This window comes from Rhinopithecus roxellana, chromosome 19 (genome assembly GCF_007565055.1).
Source record: "Rhinopithecus roxellana isolate Shanxi Qingling chromosome 19, ASM756505v1, whole genome shotgun sequence".
Lineage (NCBI taxonomy): Eukaryota > Metazoa > Chordata > Mammalia > Primates > Cercopithecidae > Rhinopithecus > Rhinopithecus roxellana.
Window position 1 is genome coordinate 52,751,570 of NC_044567.1, and position 20,282 is coordinate 52,771,851.

General features: G+C 49.8%; 1 protein-coding gene across 1 annotated transcript in view; it reads right to left on the reverse strand.

Annotated features, from left to right (window-relative positions):
• LOC115894936 (MAGUK p55 subfamily member 2-like) overlaps positions 1 to 20,282 on the reverse strand; it is a 61,293-nt gene that overhangs the window by 32,253 nt on the left and 8,758 nt on the right. Inside the window, 13 exon segments of the mRNA XM_030924099.1 lie at positions 6,719 to 6,836; positions 6,970 to 7,137; positions 8,587 to 8,715; positions 9,087 to 9,289; positions 9,998 to 10,159; positions 10,397 to 10,465; positions 10,550 to 10,655; positions 10,764 to 10,846; positions 10,849 to 10,894; positions 11,605 to 11,832; positions 12,206 to 12,355; positions 12,505 to 12,548; positions 12,551 to 12,656. Of these exon segments, the coding sequence (XP_030779959.1) occupies positions 6,719 to 6,836; positions 6,970 to 7,137; positions 8,587 to 8,715; positions 9,087 to 9,289; positions 9,998 to 10,159; positions 10,397 to 10,465; positions 10,550 to 10,655; positions 10,764 to 10,846; positions 10,849 to 10,894; positions 11,605 to 11,832; positions 12,206 to 12,355; positions 12,505 to 12,548; positions 12,551 to 12,656 (1,612 nt within the window).

Sequence of the window (20,282 nt, forward strand, 5' to 3'; positions counted from 1 at the left end):
TGTAGAATTCCAGTTCCTCCACTGACACTCGCTACTATCAGCCTTTTTCATTTTAACCATTCTAATAATTGTATAAACTGCACCAAAATTATAGCTTTAATTTGTATCTCCCTGATAACTAATGGCTTTGAGCATCTTTTTGTGTGCTAATTTGCAATCCATTTATCTTTGGTGACATTTCTGTTCAAATATTTCGTCTATTTTTATTGAGTTTTGAGAGCTCTTCATATATTCTAGAAATAAATCCTTCATCAACTATGTGATTTACAGATATCTTCTCCCAGTGTGTGACTTGCCTTTTCATTCTCTTAAAAAGGTCTTAGCTTACTGCACTGAAAAAGGGGAAAAACAATGTCTTTCACAGAGCAGAAGTTTGACATTTTCATGAAGTTCGTGGTGTCAATTTTTTTCTTTTATGGGATCATGCTTTGGTGTTTGTATCTAAACAATCTTTGCCTAACCCAAGGTCACAAAGATTTTCTCCTATGTTTTCTTCTAGAAGTGTTATGGCTTTAGGTTTTACATTTAGACTTGTGATTGAACTTGAGTTAATTTTCATATATGTGTGAGTATGAGTTGAACAACTTCTTCTTCTTCCCCTCCTCCTTCTCCTTCTCTTTCTCCTCCTCTCCCTCCCCCTCCCTTCCCCCTCCCCTCCTCCTCCTCCTCCTCCTCCTCCTCCTCCTTCTCCTTCTTCTTCTCCTCCTTCCCCTTCCCCTTCCCTTTCCTCCTCCTCTTCCTCCTCCTCCTCTTCTTCTTCTTCTTCTTCTTTTTCTTCTTCTCTCCTCCTCCTCCTTCTCCTCCTCCTCCTTTCTTCCTTCATCATCTTCCTTTTTTTGTGTGTGGCTATATCCAACTATTCCAGCACCATTTGTTAAAAAGATTACCTTAGGCCAGGCGCGGTGGCTCAAGTCTGTAATCCCAGCACTTTGGGAGGCCGAGATGGGCAGATCACGAGGTCAGGAGATCGAGACCATCCTGGCTAACACAGTGAAACCCCATCTCTACTAAAAAAATACAAAAAAACTAGCCAGGCGTGGTGGTGGGCGCCTGTAGTGCCAGCTACTCAGGAGGCTGAGGAGGGAGAATAGCGTAAACCTGGGAGGCGGAGCTTGCAGTGAGCTGAGATCTGGCCACTGCACTCCAGCCTGGGTGACAGAGCGAGACTCTGTCTCAAAAAAAAAAATACAAAAAATTAGGTATGGTGGTGCATGCCTATAGTCCCAGCTACCCGGGAGGCTGAGGCAGCAGAATTGCTTGAACCTGGCAGGCAGAGGTTACAGTGAGCTAAGATTGTGCCACTGCATTCCATCCTGGGCAACAGACTCCAACTCCAAAAACAAAAACAAAAAAAAGATGAAGTCACAAGACAGAAAGAGGCTAGATCCCTGAATCAATGCTAGTAGCACCACTCAACATACATGAGATGATGAGATGTCATGTGAGCAAGAAATGAGTAACAAAGGTATTAAGTTCCTGAGATGTGGTGGTGGTTACAAGGGTTGGCCCCTCCTGAACTTCTGATCTAATTGATGTGGAGAAGGGCCTGGGCAATTGTTTTTTTAGCCCCCCAGGTGATCCTAACAGGCAGCGAGAATTGAGAATCACTGGATTGGGACAGAAATACAAGTGCGGAGTTGCTTAGTAGAGAAATACTGAGTTTCCAGGAATGGCCCCAGGAAACGGGAAGAAAGTTGTCCAGAAACGAGAGGAAAAAAAAAGAGGACAGAGAGGACCCAGCAACATGGTGGAGGCAAGCGACCAAAAGAGAAGAAGTTGACCAGAAAGACAGTCTTTGTGCCAGGAATGGTCAGGGGCTCTTTGGAATAGAGGTGTTTAACAATCAATGCCAAATTCCCATCAGAACTATGAGGTGATATGAACCCCCATGGATGCTTTGGGGAAATCATTGCACTTCCCCAAAGGGTGGTTGCTCATCTGGCCATTGCAAGGAGAAGGGAACCAGCAAAGCTCCTGGGACTCCTCAGTGATCCCCAAGGAGTGGCACGCAGTTCCGCTGAATAACTCAGGTAGGAAGAAAGCTGACCTCTTAACCCTGAAGGATTTGCCAAACATCGTCCCTGGGTGGTCTTTTGATGTCACCTATGTCCCCTGTTTTTGAGCACCTGGAAGCAATCCTAGTGTTACCACTGGAAGAGTCCATGACACTTTTACAGAAGATGAACCTGAAGCCCAGAGAGGTAAAGGGACCTGCTGGAGGCCGCACAAGTTCCAGGTGGAGCTGAGTGGATTAGCCACAGCATGTCTGGGTCCTCTAGCCCCATGAATGCTCGCAGACACCTGGGTGTAGGCATTTATTTTTTTTTAAATTTTAGATTCAGGGGGTACACGTGCAGGTTTGTTACATAGGCATATTGTGTGATGTTGAGGTTTGGGTTTCTATTGAACCTGTCACCCAAATAGTGTACAGAGAACCCAATATGTCATCAATATGTCGTTTTTCTTTTTTTCTCTCTTTTTTTCTTTTTTCTTTTCTTTTTTTTTTTTTTTTTTTTTTTTTTTTGAGACGGAGTCTTGTTCTGTCCCCTAGGCGGGAGTGCAATGGCATGATCTTGGCTCACTGCAATCTCTGCCTCCCAGGTTCAAGAGATTGTCCTGTCTCAGTCTCCCAAGTAGCTGGGATTACAAGTGTGTGTCACCACACCTGGCTAATTTTTGTATTTTTAGTACAGGTGGGTTTTCATGTTGGCCAGGCTGGTCTTGAACTCCTGACCTCAGGAGATCCGCCCGCCTCAGCCTCCCAAAATGCTGGGATTACAGGCATGAGCCACGATGCCCGGCCAATATGTCATTTTTCAACCCTTGTCTCCCTCCCTCCCTCCCTCCCTCCTCTCATCATTCCCAGTGTCTATTGTTGCCATCTTTATGTCCATGTGTACCTATAATGTTTAGCTCTCACTTAGAAGTGAGGGCATATAGTATTTGATTTTCTGTTTCTATGTTAATTTGCTTAAGATAATGGCCTCCAGCTATATTCATGTTACTGCAAAGGACATGAGGTTTTTTTTTTTTGTTTTTTTTTTTTTTGTTTTTTTTTTTGTTTTTTTTTTTTTTTGAGAGGGAGTCTCACTCTGTCGTCCAGGCTGGAGTGCAGTGGCACGATCTTGGCTCATTGTGACCTCTGCCTCCCAGATTGCAATACAAGTAATTCTCCTGCCTCAGGCTCCTGAGTGGCTGGGACTACAGGTGTGCACCACCACACCCAGCTAATTTTTGTATTTTTGGCAGCCACAGGGTTTCACTATGTTGGCCAGCCTGGTCCTGAACTCCTGACCTCAGGTGATCCACCCACCTTTGCCTCCCAAAGTGCTGGGAGTACAGGAGTGAGCCACCACGCCCAGCCAATTTCATTGTTTTTATGGCTGCACTGTATCGCATGGTGTATATGTACCACATTTTCTTTATCCAATCCACCACTGATGGACACCTAAATTGATTCATTGTCTTTGCTATGGTGAATAGTGCTACCATAAGCATACAAATGTGTTGGAGGCCAAAAGAATGAGGGTCGTGATCAACTCAGTATACCACTGAAGGCTATACGAGCAAACAGCAAACTGTTCTCATAAATGCAGAATGTTGGCAACAAACTGACAAACTGCGTCTGCCGTCCAGAAGGAAAGCTGAGGGCAGTCACGCCCCAGGCGCAGTGTTTGTGATTATCTACAGGCACACCTGAAGCCTGTTAGCAATTATGTGAACCTGTGATAAATCAAGCAGCTGACCAATGGTTACCTGCTCCTCCCTGCTCTTTCTGCCCAATAAATGTGGAGGGCTGTGGAAGCTCAGGGCCCTTGCTCACTAGAAGCAAAAGCAAGGACCCCTTCTTTAAAGCAGATTCTTTTGTATTAAGTTTTCATTTCTGTGTTCATCCTCTTTTGTTCAGTCACCTAGTAACTGTCACAAGTGGCGTTCATCCTACGTTCAGTCCCATAGTGACAATCACACAAGTGCAGGTATCTTTCTGGTGAAATGATTTCTTCTCCTTTGGGTAGATGCCCAGTGATGGGATTGCTGGAATGAATGGTAGTGCTATGAAAAATCCCCTGCTTTCCACAGGGGCTGAACTAATTTACATTCCCACCAATAGTGTATAAGCACTCCCTTTTGTCTGCAACTTCACCAGCATCTCTTATTTTGTGACCTTTTAATAATAGCCATTCTGACTGGTGTGAGATGGTAACTCATCATGGTTTTGGTTTGCATTTCTCTGATGATTAGTGACATTAAGCACTTTTTCATACATTGTCACTTGTATGTCTTGTTTTGAGAAATGTCTGTTCATGTCCTTGGGTACAAGCACTTAGAAGGAGCATCTTCTGGGGATGGGGGAGTGTGCAGGGGCAAGACAGGAAAGGAAGACATTGCAGAAAACAAGACATGTCACTCTGACTTCCATTCTAGAGTCATCTGTGCTGTGCTCCCCAGCTCTCACTTTCTCCCAAAGCCATCCACCAACCCCAACCAAAGCCAAGCAGAGCCAGAAGCCTTTGCTTTCACATTTAATCCAAGGAAAAGAAAAAAACCCACCAGTGAGAAAACTCAAGAACTGGATGGCTGAGGGAGGGGACAGAGGAAGGGCACTGGGGCTGGGACTGAACATGGACAGTGGATTAGGTAGGGTCCTCACTTCTCCTGAGGTCCCTCAAATACAAGAGTCCACAATGGCAGGGAGGGAGAAGAGTCACAGAGCTAATGTGGCGGGCACACACACCTGTTCCAAGCCAGCCCCAGCCCTGTTCCAGGTGAGCCAAGGACTGACAGCCTCCACTCCCACTTGATAGGTACCTGGGAGGGCTGTGGAGTGGGGCTCAAGCAGGGGAGGTAGGAGGCTGTTCAGAGAGGAAGGACTGAGAAGAGACAGGAGGGAAGGGCTCCAGGCCTGTCACTAGCAGTGAAGGTGCCATGAGGGCCAGGTACCCAACCCATCTCCATCAGAGATGATGGTCATTTGGACCAAGGGGGCAGAGGCAGCTGCAACAACAAATCTTCCCCTGCCTCTACCCTCAAGTCCCCCAGGGAAGGTAGGAAGTGGCAAGTGACCCCATAGCCTCAAGTCAGCAGGAAAACACCCCATTTCCTTCCCACTCCCTTAGGCTGAGGGTGATGCAAGGGACAGATGAATCAGGATGAAAGGACACTGATCAAGGGAAAAGAGGAGCAGGAAGATGAGTACGTAGTATATGCAGAGGCACACCAACGAGATGGGGGCAGGCCTGGCCTTTCCACCCCATGTGTACACTCTATGCAAATGTAAATGAGATTCCTAGTATAAGAAAGATATTCTAACATTTGTAATAAATATTCTGTTTATTCTCCTTCCCCTTCCCTGGGAAATGGGCACACAGTGGTTCAGGGGCCAGCTTTGGCTGACGCTGCAGAAAAGACTAGTTAGACACTTGGAAGAACTGGGAGGCACAGGGGTTTGGACTCGGGGTGTCCCAGGTTGTCCCCTCCTCACCCCGGAAGGAATGCAGAGAGCAATGAAGGATGAGATGCCCAAATACATCTAGGACAGCATTCTTTCTTAAAGGGAGTCTCCTATTTTACAAAACTGCCCTCCCCAAGGGACGGCAGGGGGGCATTTAGGGTAGAGGGACAATAGGACAAGGGAGAAAACATCAGGAAAGGACCAGGGCTTCGGAGTCTGGGATCACAGTATTATAAGAAATGAGGGCTGATGGGGGACCCCCAGAAAGGGGCCCCAAAGATGACCTCCAAAACAAAACAATCCTTTGCTTCCTCCCCAAACTAAACCTCGCACATACACACACACACGTGGACACACACACACACGCACATACATATACACACACCCCAGTCCCAGAGGCACAGACAGGCGCCAAGCATGCACATGGAACCACAGGCTGTGAGGACTACAGTGTAAATGGCGCCCCCTGGAGTTTGTGTGTGAGGAACCTCCTGGTGGGCAACTGTCCTTCAAGCCCAGGTTCCCAAGGTCCCCTCTGCACTCCTCCTCAGCCCCTCCAACCCGGCAGCCCTGACACAACTGGGTTACCTGGACCTGGCTAGAGAAAAAACCAAAATGGACCAAGGTCAAGGACACAGAACCCAGACCTGTGCCTGCTGTGGGCCATGGAGAGCTTGGGGCTCTTCAGTTGATAGCAGCAGGTTGTCACAGGGCTCAGCCCTCCATCCTGCGCCTACCTGGGCTGAGCCCACTGGCCCCTCCCAGCCTGGCCCGGTGGGGAGCAGGGCTGACCTGTCAGGACACATTGGAAAAATCTGGAAAAACTTCGGCAGTGAGAAGCTGTGGATGAGGGAGGGACCGAGCAGCATCTGCCCTGTGACCCTGCTCCTTTCCGAGGGAGCTGGGAGCTACAGTGCTCTGCAGCTGTGGCCACTGGCTCTCATTCTGACTCCTCCAGCCTTCAAGATGGCACCAGGCTGGCACCACCACCCAGGCCTGTCTGGCTGCCAGTGGGACATGCATTCCCCTGGCCACATGGGAACAGCCCAAGGCCTTCTCCTGCGACACAGGGGTGAGAGGTGGAAGGAGTCCAGGAATGGGGTGGGTGTGGCCAGACCAGAGGAGAACTGGTGACTGGGGAGGGGTGGCAGGGGGCAGTGTACCTACTGACCATGTGGTCCCAAAGCAGCTTTTATCTTCTCTGTACTGACCATTATGGAGGTGACTCTGACACATTCCTGGGCATGGCTTGGCCCTCAGAGATACCTGGTGGCCAATGGGCATTGGGAGTGGGCAGCACCTGGGCACAGGGTACCCCATGAATGCCCACCTCCCTGGCAGTGCATGCCTCTGTGCTGAAGCCAGACTTAGGGGCTGCTGGGAGCTATTACCCAAGGAGAGTCAGATATAGGGGCTAAGGATTGTGGCAGGGGGTCACAGGTCAGGAATGGGATGGATTCAGGTTCTGGGTTTCAACACAGAGTGGGCCGAGGACCAGGTGAACAGGCTGAATACACCCAGCTGACAGGCACCCACTGGGGCTCTGTCCGTAGCTTCTCCATGGCTGCCTGGAGCTCACAGAAGGTCCTCTCCAGATTGCTATTGACCAGGCAGAGATCAAAGTAGTACCCATAGTCCCTCTGGATGTGGCTGCTCTCCTCCACTGTCCGTCTCAGGTCCGCCTCCTGCCCAGGCACAAGGGGACCTCCCTACAGTCAGTTCCCACAACTCACCCCCACTGTCAGAAGGAGCTACAGCTCCCCCACTCCCCCTCCCCAAAGCCCAACCCTGGTGTGGACTCCCTGGCTAGGGAGTGAGGGGCCCCTCTCTGTTTGCCTCAAAGTGGCTCACCATCAACCACAAACAGATGATGAGTGAAAGGGAGGAAATAAGCTTTAGTAACTGCCAATCACACCCCTAAATGCTTTGCATGCCACATAATCTTCACTACAGCTTTGCAAAGTAGGATTAATTCTTCCCCATTTATAACAGAGAAAATTAAGGTACAAAAAGGTCACACATACAGTGGCTAAACAGGGTCTGCCTGACTCTCAAGTCAGTGCTCCCTCAAGTCTGACTAGGCTGCCTTATCTATGCAGCATGACAGGCTGGTATCAGGGCAATCCACAAGTACCCAGGACAACCCCACCCTCGACCCAGTGGAAGCTGGCTGGGCAGGGGTGGGGAAGGGTACTTGACAACTGACTTAAATAAGCTGAAGCTAGCTATATCCCAGCAGCTCCGGCTGGCCACACCTTTTGCCAAGGAGGAGGTGCCCAGAATGGGAATCAGGCAAGGGTCCAGAACTCCTAAGGGGGTCACTGGCAGAAGGGTGCCAGCCTAGACAGCCTCTTCTGGGCCCCAGCCATGCTAGAGGGTGGGGTTGTCCTGGGTACTTGTGGATTGCCCTGGTACCAGCCTGTCATGCTGCATAGGTAAGGCAGCCTAGTCAGACTTGAGGGAGCACTGACTTGAGAGTCAGGCAGACCCTGTTTAGCCACTGACTGTGTGACCTTTTTGTACCTTTTGTACCCAGGGCCTGAGTGCAGCAGCACCAGGCATGGCCAGCAGAGGGACCCCTGGGCTCAGAGCTCTGCAAACCCTCCACCTCCTGGGAAGGCGCAGCAAGACACAGGGAGGAAGGAGGAAGGGGCTGGAGTCCTGCAATGCAGGCTTGAAGCCTCTCCTCCAGGCAACGCCTGCTCTCTTACACTGACTCACCCCTCCAGCCAGCCTTCCCGCCTCTGGCTTTCTCCTACCTTTCAGCTTTCCCCCAGCTATAAGCAACCCAAGCTCACCTGGCCCACCTCCTGCCCACCTCTTCCACTGGCCCTCTGGAACTCTCTCTGGCCAGCATTCTGTCCCTGCAGAGTGGGCTGAGCTGGGGGCCTGGAGTTGGAAGCACATGTGTCCCAGGCTAGCTGTGTGCCTGGCTCACTCTGAGACTTTGGACTTCCTCTCTCAGACCTCCCGTTCCACATCTGTGCAGTGGGGGACCACGTCCTACCTCACCGATAACTGGAGCAGGCCCCTGTCCCTCCCCAACACCACCTCCTTCTCTCTGTCAGCTCAGGCCTGTCCTCCACCACCCTAGGCAGCCATTGGACGCCTCCCCAACACCTCAGAGCCCTCACCGTGAGCTGCTTGGTGGACACTCCATTCTCCAGCGCGGCCCTGTTCATGGCCCGCAGGGTCTCGAAGTCTGGGCCCTCGACGAACACCACGTAAGGGACAAATTCGGCCGTTCGTAGCACCTTCACCGCCTGCAGAAGGAGAAGGTAGGGTAGGGAGCATATCCCCATGTCTGTCCTGGGAACCAGAGAAAGGCTGTGAGGGTGACTGGGATTGGGGTGGGCACTTGGGAGTGGGTGGAAAAGGGTGCCTAGGGGTCTGGGACATGAGTTCTGGGACAAATGACAAATAGCTGGCAGGTGGCTGGGGTGACTGGAGGAGACCAGAGGAGGAGTGGGGGCTCTGGAAGGCTGAGAAAGGTTCCAGGTAGGCTGGGTTTCAAGCAGTAGTTGAGGGCAGGGGGTACATGGGTGTGCTCAGGTGACAGGTACCTGGAACTATGGGGGAGCCGAGGCAGCAGAGAGGACATTGGGCAGGCTGGGAAGGAGCAGAGTGGCAGTACCTGGGGGTTGACATCCAGCACGCACACCTTCCTGGCAGCGACCACACCCCGGATGGAGTCAATACGTGTGCCATACAGGTTGCTCTCGTATTCGCCATGTTCCAGGTAGCGCCCAGCACGGATGTCAGCCTCCATCTCCCCACGGGACACAAAGCTGTAACCCTGACCTTCCCGCTCTGAGTCTTTGGGCCACCGGGAGGTGTCTAGGGGGCTGGGGGTAGGTCGGGCCGAATGGGCACAGGCAGGTCACAGTGCCTCAGACACATATATGCACACTTACCCAAGCCCCCGTTTCCCAGCCTTGGGGGTGCAGTCTGCCCCTCCTCTTGCCAGCACTGCTGCCTTTGCACACACCTGCCCCCCACCCTCCCCACTGGCACACACAGAGACATCAGGTGGTAACCCTGGTCTAACCCAGAGCCCACAGATGAGAGGCTGAGGTACAGAAAGGGCAATGTACAGCCCAAAGCCACACAGCAAGAGCCAAGCAGACCAGGGCAGTGCTCTTAGTCCTGCCTTTGGCAGCCAGGAGCTTCCACCACCCCCGCTGGTTCTGCCACTAAGAAGCCCTGTCTTCCACAAAGCTACACATACACAGCTCATAGCCTGTTTCACCCGGGTGCACAGCTGGGCACTCACTTTCTTCATGGCTTTTAGCAAGTGAAACAAGAGAAGGAAAAGGGACGCCAGCCCAGCCCACTAGGCCACCTGTTGGCAGGACACTTCCCTCATCCTTCCTGAGCCTGAAGTTCCCCTACCTACCCACAGAGGGCGTGCACCCCAACCCGTACACCCAAAGGTACCACCTGGCCTGGCGCCCATGAAGATGCCCATTCGGTAGGCTCAGCCCTGGCCCCCAGGGGAGCCCCTGCTCCCTGTCCCCGACTCAGCAGAGCCCAGCTCCCACTCACAGGGCACCGTGGTGCCATAGCGATCTGGATCCCACATGATGAGCTTGTTCTTCAGGCTGCGCCGTCCCACGCCCTGAGCCCCAGTCAGCACCAGTGTTTTCCGGCGGAACGAGGGCATGCGGGCCACCTCCTCATAAATGAGCAGCTCATGACAGTCAAACTCTGGACACAGGGAGATGGCGCTGCTCACCAGGCTGCACGGTGAGGGAGGAGCGGAGCTCTCAGGGAGGCTGAGGGCAAGACGGCTTGGAACAGGGGAGCAAGGGGGAGTCGGGCAGGGCCTAGGGACATGGCTGGCAGCATCTGAGCCAGGCACACATCTTCATGGGTGATGCGTGGGGACAGGGAAAGGCAAGCCATCTTGGAGGAAGACAAAGGAGTGGACACTCTGATACCCACCTGCATTCTTGGTGGTCAAATACATCATTCGCTTCTTTTTCTTTCCTGAAAGGCTGCCGCATAGGGTCCCTGGCCATAGGGAGATGGGTGAGTGAGGCAGACAGGGCCCTGTCGGATCCCAGATGGGAGATGTGGGTAGGGGGGACCTCCTACCTGAGTTTGGTGTCAGCTCCAGGTCCCTCTTGACAAATGCTTTCCGCTTCTCCTCCAGCAGCTGGCTGGGGATGAGCCCAGCACTGCCCCCTTCAACATGGCATGCCTGAAACGGACATGAGACCAAGATCTGCCTGAGCAAGAGGACCCCTCCCTGTGCCCTTGCCCTCCCACGCACCACACCTGGAGAGATGCAGGGGTGCCCGGGGCTCACCTGCCACCAGTTGGCATCGTCCTGGTTTACGATCTGAAGCAAGTCCCCGGCGCTGAAGCGCAGGCCTGCTTCCTTGCAGGGATGAGGCTGTCTCGGGCCGGGTCATAGTCAAAGTGACATTTCACAAATACCTGGGCCCAGGAATCAGCAAAGGGTCAGGGGAAGGGGCAGTAGAAGGCTGCAGGTGGAGGTCTACCCCTTGCCCCCTCTTTTCACAAAGACACAAGGGGAAATGGAACTGTCCCCCTGCAGCAGTGATGCCTCCAGGCCCGCCCATGTGCCTCCCTGGTGCCAACCTCCCTTCACATCTAGTACTACAGGATTCAGATCTTAGGACCAAGGATGTGGGACCACCAAGTAGGGGACAGGACCCTGGCACCTAATCCTGGATCCCTCCCTCCACTCACCCTCTACCCTTGGAGAAGGGCTCTGGCAGAGGGCGAGAGAGCCAATAGGAGAGGTAGACAGAGCAGCCAGACCCCCAGAATCCACCAACTAGGAGACAGTTGTCCAGGACATACAACGCCACCCGCCCTGCGCATGCGCACAAACATGTGACGAACACTGACCACGGTGCAGGCACTGTCTCATACACTCTGGTACCCCAGGCTGTGGCTGCATGCATAATGCCGGCCAATGCGGGAGCACGTGCAGGCGCAGGAGGCAGAGGCCTGTCAGCAGCTGCAGTCAGCTGCCCCTGGGCTACAGGTCCCACCCTCATCTCCCCTGGAGGAAACCAGTAGGAGAGGAGGGCCTCAGTGAGACTTGCAACCCTGACAGCCAGGAGGCTCGGCCATCCCTCGGGCCTTCTGCTGAGTGAAGGGCTGGTGGAGGGGCCCACCTGGCGGGGCAGATGGGGCTCCTGGTAGCTGGGCAGGATCTTGAGGATGACACTGCCACTGGCATTGCGCAGGAGCTCCTGCAGTGCACGGGGGTCACTGCCCACTGGCTGCCCGTTCACCTCCTTGATGATGTCACCCACATGCAGCAGGCCTTGCTGAGCCACCATGCCCCCATGCAGAATGCGTGCGATCACCAGCTCGCCGCCCTCCACGCGGAACGTTACACCCTGGAGGTCAGAGGGAGAGTGTAAGATGAGGCCCAGATTGCTCCAAGTCAGAATCTTCAAATACTCTCCTAATAGCACCTCCATTCCTGTCCCCACCACCCACCCCCGCACTCACAAAGTCCTCCTCCATCCTTCTGCCTAAATTCTTCACTTAGAGCGGGTACTAATGGCGGGGGGAAGCGGGCAGACTGGAGAGGTGCGGACACAGGTGAGTGCAGTGTCTATGGTCTCCTGGGTCTGCATGGGCCCTTCCCTGCACAAAGCTGGCCCCATCTTCATCTTCAGACCACGTTTGGCCTTTTTTGTCCCCTCATTGGTTATTCTCAATCCCCCACCCTCACCAGCCCCGCCTCTGGCCCTGCCCAGTCCTCACCAGATGTTCTCCGGCTGTCTTTCGGATGCCCACCATGCGCACGGCGTCGGGAGGTACAGGCTGGTTGCTGAATGTAGGGTCCAGGCCAGGGCTGGGGGGTGGTGTCTCATAAGTCTTTGAGGCCACAGAGTCATGCGTCTCCAGGAGGGACTAGGGGTGGTGGGAAAAGCAGGGACAATGGGGCAGTGCCCTGGCTCTCTTCCCATCCCAGCTCCAACTTCCTGCCGGCCCCTCCAACAGCAGCATGCCCCGGTCCACCCGCCTCCTGCTCCCTCACCCCAGCCCCAGCGGCCAGGAACCTGGAAGTGGGGCTCCTGGAGGATGTGGGCCAGCTCGGCAGCATGCTGCTCTGCTCAGCCAGCTGTGCCAGGTCCCGCAGGATCTCCTGCACCAGCTCCAGGTTGTTGTCTCTCACGGCCTCCAGCTTCGTCTCCTCCAGCCTCTCATGGGCCTGGGGGTGGAAGCAGAACAGGTGCAGCTAGGAGCTTCCCCAGGAGCCCTGAGACACCAAGCAGGGTCCTCCTCAGCCCCCAGGCATTTTCCCCACCCCACCCCCAGCCCCCAGCTTCAGCTCCTCACTCACTGACACACAATAATACCCACACGTGCACATTCTTTCCTTGCTGTCTCCTTTCTTCCCCAAAATGACTAGGACCTACTTTAGGGAAGGAAGAAACCAAAGGACAAACTTTCCTTTCCATCCCCTTGCCACAGAGGGTCATTAGAAGTTACCAAATTGTCCCCAGCTCCCAGGACCCTATATGCATTGGCATTCAAAAATAGCTTCTTCCACCGGACATCATGTTTGGGTGGGGTCTTGAAGACCCTGAAGCCCCGGATGAGGAAGTTAGGGAGGTGGAATAACTTTCCCAGGGTCACTAGGACTTGAACTTGCATCTCCAGGCTCTCAACTCAGTGTTCCCAATGAATGAGGGGCCACAAAATCAGCACGTGGTGCCAGGAGCAGGGCCCGCACCTATTTGTCGCTCTGCTGCCTCCGGGTTCCATACCAAGGTGTGCTGAAAAAGGAAAAGGAATCCTTCGCCAGTGACCAGCCCAGTGGGGAGTGTTAGGTTAGGTGGGTCAGGAAGAAAGGAATTCCATTTCAAGAGTATATATGAAGACCTTTTTTTCCCCTCTGAATCTTTGAAAGATCATTGCAGACAACACAAGCCACTTTATCCCAAAGTATTTCAGCATGCATTTCATAGGAAAAAGACATTCTGCTGCATAAACCACAATACCATTATCACCTGCAAGAAATTTCACATTGATTCATTAATATATTATGTAAGACAGTCCATATTCAAATGTCTACTCTTGTCCAAAAGTATCCTTTAAGTTCTATTTTTTTCTGATTCAGGATCCAGTTGATGATCATATGTTGTATTTGGTTGACACGTCTTTTTATTCTCCTCTAATCTAGAACAGATCCCAGTAACTTTTAGACTTTCAGGACATTTGTTGTTTCGTTTTTTTTTTCTGTTTCTGTTTTTGTTTTGTAGGGACAGGGTCTCACTACGTTGCCTAGGCTGGTCTCAGACTCTGGGCTTCAAGCGATCCTCCCGCCTCAGGCTCCCAAAGCCTGGGATTACAGGTGAGCCACTGCACCCAGCTTAGACATTTTTAGACTCCAGGCCAGTAGTTTTTAGGATGCTCTAGCACTAGATTTAGTTGATTGTTTCCTCATGATTAGACTTACGTTAATCTTTTGACAAGAGTTCTACGTAGGTGATCTTGTCTTTGTGTCTTTCTCATACTTTGAGACTATTCCCCCAAAATCCTTCACCAATGGATTCAGCGTCAATTTATGATCCTTGCCTAAATGAATTATTATACTGGACATTGCAAAATAGTGATTACCTAATTCCCATCATTCCTTCTACATTTATTGGTATTCTACTATAAGAATGAGCTTTTCAGCCAGGCACAGTGGGTCACGCCTGTAATCCCTGCACTTTGGGAGGCCAAGGCGGTGGATCACCTGAGGTCAGGAGTTTGCAAAACAGCCTGGCCAACATGGTGAAACCCCGTTTCTACTACAAATACAAAAAATTAGCCGGGGGTATGCTGGGCACCTGTAATCCCAGCTACTCAGGAGGCTGAGGCAGGAGAATCGCTTGAACCTGGGAGGCGGAGGTTGCAATGAGCCGAGATCGTGCCATTGCACTCCAGCCTGGGCAACAAGAGCAAAATCTGTCTCAAAAAAAAAAAAAAAAAAGAATGAGCTCTTCTTTTCTCTCTACCACCCTACTCCTCTTTCTCTCCTTCTCTCTCTCATGATATCACTACGAATTTTTTTTTATTTTGTGTTTCTAATCCATTACATCACTATCTTCATTGACGCAGTTTATCCCAAATTTGTCCAGTGGGAGCCCCATTCACACCTCTGTCCTGCTGACATGTTCCCATCAGTCCTTGAGCATCTCCTTCCCTTCTGGCACAGGCTCATTTGATATGTTCCCTACCCCAGGTCTGGAATCAGCAATTCTCCAAGGAACCTGATTCCTTTTAGCAGGGGATAGTATTTAGAAACCAAGATGTGGGCACTCAGTACCCATTGTTTCTGGGCATCATTTCTTTGGCAGTCATTAGTAGATACGATGGCTCCAATCAAATCAAACTCTAAAGGATTTTTCTCATCTTCCCCCATTCCATATTTGTGTCTCCCTTTCCTTCAGTGAGAACTTATTTCCCAATAACATCAATATATTTACTTATTTGTTCTGTCCTTCAATATTCAAAGCAGTTTCAGAATTGCTATACAACTGCTACTACCTATCACAAATCTATTAAGTAAAAATCAGCGGGATGGTAGTAGGGGCCTAAGGGATAAAAACTACACACTGGGTACGGTGTACACTGCTTGGGTGATGGGTGCATCAAAATCTCAGAAATCACCACAAAAGGCCAAGCAAGGTGGCTTGTAATCCCAGTACTTTGCGAGGTCGAGGTAGGAGGATCACCTGAGGTCGGAAGTTCGAGACCAGCCTGACCAACATGGTAAAACCCCATCTCTACAAAAAAAAAATACAAAATTAGCCAGACATGGTGGCACATGCCTGTAATCCCAGCTACTCAGGAGGCTGAGGCACAAGAATCACTTGGACCTGGGAGGCAAAGGTTGCAGGGAGCTGAGATTGTGCCACTGCACTCCAGCCTGGGCAACAGAGCAAGACTGTTTCTAAATAATAAATTAAATAAATTGCCCTTTCTTACATAAAACATAGTACACTGTATATACCATTTGACACCCTTTTGTTTATTTAACTGGTTTGGTTTGTTTTCTGGCTTTTTATTTTTATTTATTTATTTATTTTTTGAGATGGAGTCTCGCTCTGTCGCCCGGGCTGGAGTGCAGTGACCGGATCTCAGCTCACTGCAAGCTCCGCCTCCGGGTTTATGCTATTCTCTGCCTCAGCCTCCCGAGTAGCTGGGACTACAGGCGCCCGCCACCTCGCCCGGCTAGTTTTTTTTAATATTTTTTTAGTAGAGATGGGGTTTCACCGTATTAGCCAGGATGGTCTCGATCTCCTGACCTCGTGATCCGCCCATCTCGGCCTCCCAAAGTGCTGGGATTACAGGCTTGAGCCACCGCACCCGGCCCTGGCTTTTTATTTAAAATATGCCATAGAAATCACTCCATGAAACTGCATGGAGATCTTCCTTTATTATTTTTAGTTTGTTTGAGACAGAGTCTTGCTTTGTCACCCAGGATGGAGTGCAGTGTCATGGTCTCAGCTCACTGCATCCTCTCCTCCGGGTTGGGATTACAGGCGTGAACCACCGTGCCCTCTTATTATTTTAATTACTGCATTTGACTCCATTGCATGACTGGATTCCTGTAATTTATTCAACCAGTCTTCATGGGTATTTAGGTTGTTTCTAATACTTTGCTATTGCAAATAATGTTGCAGTAAATGACTCTGGCATAGTATTCTATATCTGTGGAGAAGATCTTCCATGTAAATTCCTAGAAGTCTTGCTGGGTCAAGTAATAAATACATACGTATTTTATTAGGTATTGACAAATTCCCCTCCATGGGACTTGGGCCAGTTTGCTCTCCTGCTAGCACTGTATGAGGGATATTCTTGAAGCTCACCACCAGAGTGTTGATCAAACATTTGCATGTCTGCCAATCACATGGAGGAGAAATGATCTCTCAGTGGGGCTTACTTTGCATTTTGCTTATTATGAGTGAAGTCAAACATCTCTCCATATGTTTAAGAGCCATCTGTATATACTTTTCTGTGAACTGTCTACTCATGTCTTTCCCATTTATTTCTGTCAGGTCTTGGTTTTTATTCTTTTCCCTATTTTAAAAAAGTTTTCTCTCTATTGGGAAAATTAGTCCTTTGTGATATCTCTCGCAAATCACTTCCCCCAGTTTGCCACTTGTCTTTTGACTCTGCTTGTGGTATTTTTGCATGCAAAAAAAAAAATTTTAGGTCAGGTGCAGTGGTTCACACTGCAATCCCAGCACTTTGGGAGGTCGAGGAGGGAGGACTGCTTAAACCCAGGAGTTCAAGACCAGCCTGGGTAAAAAACAAGCCCCTGTTGCTACAAAATATTTTTAAAATGCACCTGAGCATTTTTAATGCTCATTTTAATGCATGGTGGCATGTACCTGAGGTCCCTGCTACTCTTACTTGGGAGGCTGAGGTGGAAGGATCACTTGAACCCAGGAGATTGAGGCTGCAGTGAGCACTGTTTGCACCACTGCACTCCAGCCTGAGTGACAGAGAAGACCTTGGTCAAAAAAAAAAATTGTTTTTAATGTGGGTGAATGTAATAATCTTTCATGCATCTGAATTTTGAGGCATAGTTTTTTGTTTTCTGTTTTGTTTTGTTTTAAGGGAGGGCTTTTCCCATATACAGAGCCTTGTTTTCTTCTAGGATGTGTATGATTTATATTTCACATAGAGATCTCTGATCTTGGAGTTTATTTGATATATGATGTGAGGAATAAATATACTTCGATATCTTTCAAAATTACTATCCAGATGTTCTAATACCATTTATTAAAAATTCATGGCCGGGCATAATGGCTCATACCTGTAATCCCAGCACTTTGGGAGGCCAAGGCAGGAGGATCACTGGAGCCCAGGAGTTCAAGACAGTAAGACCCCACTCTATTTTTAAAATTTGTTTAATTTAAAAAATTCACAAGAAAACTATTGTTTGATTTTTTAGGTGTAAGAATAGTATAACTTTTTAAAAGAATCCTTTTCAGTTGAGTCCAGTAGTTTATATACACAATGAAACACTTGCAGATGCAATCTATTACGGCTGAGATGTACTCCAAAACAATGGAGGAGAGAGGGAAGACGAAGGTGTGGATGAAATAAGATTACGCATGACTTGTTAAATGTGAAGTGGGGTGTTAGGTGATAGAGGTTCAGGATATATTTTTAAATTTTTTCATAATAGAACATTTGTTTAGCCATGAGATGGTGAGATTTGAATAGCACCTCACAGGACTGCTGTGAGAATTTGGTGAGATGGACACAGTGCCTGGGACACCACACAGCAGGTGCTCAATAAAGGTTAGATCCTGTCTGCTTTCTCCTTCCCTAAACAGGCCAGGGAACAGCACCCCACGGCCCCATAGCCTCCTAAACCATCCTCTGCCAGGTGGGCAGCATTTTAGACTGACACCCACAACCTACTGGGGAAACAGACAACTAATGGGGCAAAGGAGTAGCATTTGGGGACAGGAAAAAGCCCCAGAGGGTTGGTCTTCCACAGAGCCCTATGTGATTTTCAGTCATTTAGCTGGGCCCAGCCCATGGAGCCCTAGAGTGAGGGGGCATCCCAGCTCTGGCTCTATTAGCCTGTGCCTAGGACAATGTTGGGAATCAAAGCCCCAACAACTGAGTGTCAAGAATAGACAAAGGCACTCACAGCAGCAACAATCTCACCATGGCAACCCTTGCATGGCTCTTTTGGGTTCACAGGAGCCAGCTCTGGCACAGGTGTCCTGATGTGAGCATTAGAGAGGTCGCTCATTTTGACTTTAGCACTGTCTGGTCCATGGATGGAGGACAAGTTTTCCGAGGAGATGTGTTTGATCAAGGGGGAAGCCAGGATGCCTCCTAAGCTGCTTACCTCTTATCTTTGACTTAATGACATTCCCACCATGGGCTAATCCATTCCTCCTCCTGCGGCCACTCCTGGACATTTTATACCCACAGATACGAAAGCACAGCTCTCCAAGCTCGACCTCACAGTCCTGAGGAAACTTTAAACATTTAATCATTCAAATACAAAACCAACACCTCAGTGGGCTGAACTAAACAAATAATTTTTTTTTTTAGACGGAGTCTCACTCTGTAGCCCAAATTGGAGTGCAGTGGCACAATCTTGGCTCACTGCAACCTCCACTTACCAGGCTCAAGCAATTCTTGTGCTTCAGTCTCCTGAGTAGCTGGGACTACTGGCACACGCCACCACCCCCAGCTAAATTTTTATATTTTAGTAGAGACGGGGTTTCACCATGTTGCCCAGGATGGTCACAAACTCCTGAGCTCAGGCAATCTGCCTGCATCGGCCTCCCAAAGCGCTGGGATTATAGGCAGCCACCACCCTGCCTAATTAGATTTTTTAAATGATATAACAAGGATCTAAGAAAACCCACCACCCAAACTAAAAAACAAAGCTCTTGACAATATCCTACATCTAATCATGCCCCACTCACCCCCCACTTGCAGAAAGCACCATCCTTTTTTTTTTTTTGAGACGGAGTTTTGCTCGTTGCCCAGGCTGGAGTGCAATGATGCAATCTCGGCTCACTGCAACCTCCGCCTCCCGGGTTCAAGTGATTCTCCTGCCTCAGCCTCTCGAGTAGCTGGGATTACAGCATGCGCCAACACACCCATCTAATTTTGTATTTTTAGTAGAGATGGGGTTTCTCCATGTTGGTCAGGCTGGCCTTGAACTCCTGACCTTAGGTGATTCACCCAGCTCAGCCTCCCAAAGTGCTGGGTTTACAGGTGTGAGCCACCGCACCCAGCTGCAAGCACCATCTTGATTTAGTGTGTTTGTCATTCCTTGGCTTCCCAATTAAAGAGTTTTAATGTGTCTGTATGTATTCTACATACTTCTGAAATGAATATAGTTAAAAAAAGGGAATAGTGTCTGTCCAAATGCATTTTCTATGACATAAAAAAAGGGGGGAATCATGATTTTATCCATCCCTGGGGCCTGATTTTTTTTCACTTAATATTAAGTGAACAATTATTTCCCTTACTACTTTTTTAATCACTATTATTTTGCTAAGACTTATTCTTCTTTTTCACGTTAGGTGACACATGGCCCAGAACTAGAAGAGTGATTTGAATTTCTGTGGTAGCCATTCATTTCATTCTGCTCTGAAAGTCATCCTCAGCAAAGCAGGGCTCAAGCTCATGATAGACCAGAAGCTTGGGTGGGAGACACAGCTAGCTCATGTGGAGCCAGCTCCCAATCCAGAGCCGTAGCAGGCTGCAGATGCAACATTACACAGTCATTTCAATGAAAAGTTTTCCCTCTGCCCTCTACTCCAACCCCCCTGATCATGGTAAAAGACAGGGAATTCCTATTTGAAGCCCTGGTTCATAATTAAATAGTGAAATAAAAAGCTGAAAGATGTCCCGGAGAGTAGTGTGTCAGAAAGTAAAGGAACTCTTTAATGTGAGTTTGACAGATGTGACTTGCTTTTAGCCAATGGACCATTATCAAATGTGAGCAGAGGCTTAGAAAGTGCTTGTGACTAAGGGCTTGTCCTTCCTTGCTTGTGAGACACCATGTGAAGGTGGCTGAGGATGAGAGACCAGATGGAAAGGGGCCTGGCCATCCCAGACATTGCAGTTTTCCCAGCTAAGACACCAGATATGTGAGTGAGGCCATCCTGGACCACCCAGCCCAGCTAAGCAAGCCCAGACCAGGAGAACCACCCAACCAACCCACAAAATCAGGGGAATTAAATCACAGTTGTTTTAAGCCACTACACAGCAAGATGGTTTGTAACACAGCAAAAGCAAACTGATACACTGGCCTCACCACTACACCCTCTGCTTGTCATGTCCCCTTGTCAGA